Below are 4,779 nucleotides of genomic sequence, written 5' to 3'. Positions count from 1 at the left end.
CGGAGAGAGAGAGAGAGAGAGAGAGAGAGGAGAGAGAGGTGGAGAGAGAGAGTGAGAGAGGTGGAGAAAGAGAGAGAGTGATGAAGAGAGAAAGAAAGTTAGAGAAACAGATGAAGAGAGGGGAGAGAGACTGATCGGTAGAGAGAGAGAGGAGAGAAAGATGACGAGGGGTGAAGAGAGAGATAGATATACTTACAGAACGGAATGCTGCAGCCACAAGGTTAGCTGGGAACAAATTCCTGCAGAGGAAGACAAGATAAACAGTTGAGGTTACATTAATGTGCTAGGCTTGAACCAGGGCTACATCATAATAATATCCCCTTTCTCCTGAAGTGTGCACTTGTTCACTACTTCCCACAAATCTTGAAGCATTGGATTGGTGGAGGCATGGATTAGTGGGAGTTTCCTTCATATTTCTTAAACCAGTAATCTCCTTGTGAATGATTTTTAAATGTTTTTATTTAACCTTTATTTAACTAGGCAAGTCAAGTTAAGAACAAATTCGTATTTACAATGACGGCTTACCGGGGAACTGTGGGTTAACTGCCTTGTTCAGGGAACTGTGGGTTAACTGCCTTGTTCAGGGAACTGTGGGTTAACTGCCTTGTTCAGGGGAACTGTGGGTTAACTGCCTTGTTCAGGGAACTGTGGGTTAACTGCCTTGTTCAGGGAACTGTGGGTTAACTGCCTTGTTCAGGGAACTGTGGGTTGACTGCCTTGTTCAGGGAACTGTGTTAACTGCCTTGTTCGGGGCAGAACCACAGATTTTTACCTAGTCAGCTCGGGATTCGATCCAGCAACCTTTCAGTTACTGGCCCAACGCTCTAACCACTAGTGGTTAGAAGCAAACAAGTGAACACTGAGGCAGGAGACATAGTTGGGACAAAGCCCCTCTCTGGTTCATCAGAAACACAACAAAAACTGTTTAACCACTACAAAGCAAGCCTTACAGGATGAATAACCACAGAATCTGCGTGAATTCATAACTTCAATCACGTTTTCTCTGATTACATAATATTAATGAAAGCAGAGGTTAAGAAACAAATTAAATGTTTAAATCAATTGTTCAATGAGGCCATGGAATTTATTGAATTTATAAACCAACATCTCTTAAAGGAGAAGATTACCCAGGGACTCCCAAGTGATTCCATAGATTGAAACTAGTTCAGTGGAGTTGGCCCTCTCTCCCTCTCCCCTCTACTGGAGAACTGAAACAGCTACGGGTCACGTGACTCATGACGTTACTGGCTCTGGTCCGTTGTCAATTAATGCATTAATACGCAAACTGTGGACAAATTCATTATTTTATTGAAAGTGTACACATTAGCTAATTTTGTCAAAAGTACTAGCGGTTTTGAATCAGGAAATGTTTACTTTTCTGCCTAAAATAAATGTGATTATTTTATATAATATTTTATGTAGCCGACTGCCATAGCAGCAGAGATACGTAACGACTGACAACAGAGCAGAGTGAGGCCGGCATTCAGCATGACCCGTTTCTGCAGCTGTCTCAGTTCTGCACTCCAGGGGAGACAGAGGGGGAGAGGGCAAACTTCACTGAACTACAGAGGTTTCAATGTATGGAATCACTTGGCAGTTCCTGGATTAGTTCAACTACATAATGCTGGGCTGGTTCACTACCCACATAGTTAAACCACATAATGCTGGGGTGGTTCACTACCCACATAGTTAAACTACATAATGCATAACATAGTTAAACTAATGCTGGGGTGGTTCACTACCCACATAGTTAAACTACATAATGCTGGGGTGGTTCACTACCCACATAGTTAAACTACATAATGCTGGGGTGGTTCACTACCCACATAGTTAATCTACATAATGCTGGGGTGGTTCACACTACCCACATAGTTAATCTACATAATGCTGGGGTGGTTCACTACCCACATAGTTAATCTACATAATGCTGGGGTGGTTCAACTACCCACATAGTTAATCTACATAATGCTGGGGTGGTTCACTACCCACATAGTTAAACTACATAATGCTGGGGTGGTTCACCCACATAGTTAAACCATAATGCTGGGGTGGTTCACTACCCACATAGTTAATCTACATAATGCTGGGGTGGTTCACTACCCACATAGTTAATCTACATAATGCTGGGGTGGTTCACTACCCACATAGTTAAACTACATAATGCTGGGGTGGTTCACTACCCACATAGTTAATCTACATAATGCTGGGGTGGTTCACTACCCACATAGTTAAACTACATAATGCTGGGGTGGTTCTGGTTGGTTCACTACCCACATAGTTAATCTACATAATGCTGGGGTGCAACACCCACATAGTTAATCTACATAATGCTGGGGTGGTTTCATACCTCACATAGTTAAACTACTAATGCTGGGGTGGTTCAATACCCACATAGTTAAACTACATTAGACAGGAGGTTCACTACCCAGGTGTTAATTCTACATAATGCTGGGGTGCAGACAGTTTGTAATAGTTTTCACTCACCTAATAAGTGACTGATTTAGGACAGGTGGCTGAATTCTTGTCCCAGACAGTTTGTAATGGACCACTTTCAATACTTCAGGACAGGTGGCTTCTTGTCCCAGACAGTTTGTAATGGACCACTAATACTTCAGGACAGGTGGATTCTTGTCCCAGACAGTTTGTAATGGACCACTAATACTTCAGGACAGGTATATTCTTGTCCCAGACAGTCTGCATTGATACCTGATGCTGTGTTTTATGATATGAGGCACAAGTGTTTTCAGTCATGCACCAACAGTGGCATGTATAGAGTATTGAATACATGTACAGCCATACAGGGATATATGGCAGTCTGCTTGATACCTGGCTGTGCTTTATATATGGCTGTGCTATATGGCTGTGCTATATGGCTGTGCTATATGGCTGTGCTATATGGCTGTGCTATATGGCTGTGAGCATGCCTGTGTAGTTGACATACGCCAGCTGTGGCGTAGCTTGGGCTTCCCTACAGATAACTTTTCTTTGTGCAGAACAGAATCCTGGGTTTAACAGCTGTCAGCTGTCCCTCAGATGCAGACAGACACATGGACAGGCAGGTAGACAGACAGGAAGGCAGACAGATTGGAGGGCAGGCCGAGCGTTTGACATGCAGATAGTTGGACACATAGACCAACAGACATACACACAGACAGTCATTCAGGTAGAGAGGGAGTTATAGGTAGGCAGACACACAGACGGGCAGACACCCAATGACACACTGTGTGAGAACCTGTGTCTCATGGGAATGCTATAGTTATTTTATGTTGTTTGTTTGCTGTGATTCTTCCTGTCAGGGTCTGTTTTGTTTTTCTTACTGCTTTATATCGTACCATTATGCATAAACAAATCACGTAAATGAAAAACATATGTTAACTAATTCCCCCCAAAATATTGACCAATGACCATCTATATCCAGGCCTAGGTCTCTTGATTTCTGAATGCCATGTAATTCCATGTAAGGTACTGGAACAAGCATGCGCCTTGGCTCTCATGTGTGTAACCTATATAGGCTACAGTATTGCGGCCGGGGAATTAGTGGAGCACGCATTTACTCTACTACTATCCGCCCCCAGTCATCTCACCCCTGAGCCATGCTAGCTTATTTCCTTTCAAGAAACACTCTTTAACATAATACATGTATTAGCCTATTGAAACAATAACCTCATCCCCGCAACAGTTACCTTGCAAGATCTAAAAACGAATCCGTGGTCTCCTTGTTGGTATTGACGCTCTCGAGACCTAGATTATTTGTGTTCAGAGCCCCGGCACCGACTCCCGGCTTGATAATGAAGGCGAGGGACACACCAATTCCCGATGCGATGAGTGTGGTCACCAGGAAGTAGGAGACCGCGATGCCTCCTAGTTTCCCCAGGGAGCGCGTGTCCAGGCTGGCGGCGCCGGAGATCAGGCTGCACACGACCAGAGGAAGGATGATCATCTTCAGCATCCTCAGAAGCATCTCACCCGGGAAAGCAAAATAAGTCATCTGCGCCCGGGTTAGGTTCATATTCCGAACCATCATTCCGAGGCCGACGCCTACTAGAACTCCAGACACCGTCATTATCACTAACATATTCCTATTCAAAAATCTCATCAACTTGTCTTTACAGCTTTTCTTCTTCTTTCCATTCTTCTCCAAGATCTCGTCGGTGGAGACCGAATCGGTCATTGTGTGTCCGTTTTTCTTCTCCATTTTGATGGAAATTGTGGGGCAGAACACTGAATAACAGTAAATTCGTGAGAAAATTGAATGTTCCTGGAGCAGCGTGGGAGAACACACTCTCAGACGAGTAGCATTTGTGAGTAGACTGATGCAAGCGTAATTAGTCCTGTCAAACGCAACGTGTTTCTCCACCAATGGTGAGAGAGGGACTACACACTAAAAAAGAGGACATGCGCACTTCCTCCGTTTGCTCAATATTAAGACCATCTGATGCAACAGTGGGAGAAATTGCCTGGGTCTGCAACTGTGCATTTGTATTGATATATGTTGTGACTGGAAATGAGAGAAAAATGTAAACATTTCAAAGATAATATTTGATTTGGTGTACCTCTAGTTGTGTCATTATTTTTACACTAGTCATTATCTGCAGATGAAATAACTTAGGCCTGTATAGCGAATTACTTGATTAAACATTCTGAGTGAGACAAACTCTCCATGAATGACATCATGCCTATAGGTTATTAATTAATGAAACATATGAGTGAGACAAACTCTCCATGAATGACATCATGCCTATAGGTTATTAATTAATGAAACATATGAGTGAGACAAAC

The 4,779-nt window shown here is 43.2% G+C and overlaps 1 protein-coding gene across 1 annotated transcript; it reads right to left on the bottom strand.

Annotated features, from left to right (window-relative positions):
- Window positions 1–196: 196 nt before the first annotated feature.
- Window positions 197–4,360, bottom strand: LOC121842837 (neutral amino acid transporter A-like; the record flags this gene model as incomplete). The annotated part of the gene is given in 2 exon segments (XM_042312596.1): window positions 197–239; window positions 3,684–4,360. Coding segments are annotated over 2 exon segments (555 nt in total), but the record flags the coding sequence as incomplete, so codon positions are not given.
- Window positions 4,361–4,779: the final 419 nt, after the last annotated feature.

The sequence above is a fragment of the Oncorhynchus tshawytscha genome, unplaced genomic scaffold (genome assembly GCF_018296145.1).
Source record: "Oncorhynchus tshawytscha isolate Ot180627B unplaced genomic scaffold, Otsh_v2.0 Un_contig_18664_pilon_pilon, whole genome shotgun sequence".
Lineage (NCBI taxonomy): Eukaryota > Metazoa > Chordata > Actinopteri > Salmoniformes > Salmonidae > Oncorhynchus > Oncorhynchus tshawytscha.
Note: the sequence above shows the minus strand (reverse complement) of the source record. Positions and strands in the feature narration are given on the sequence as shown.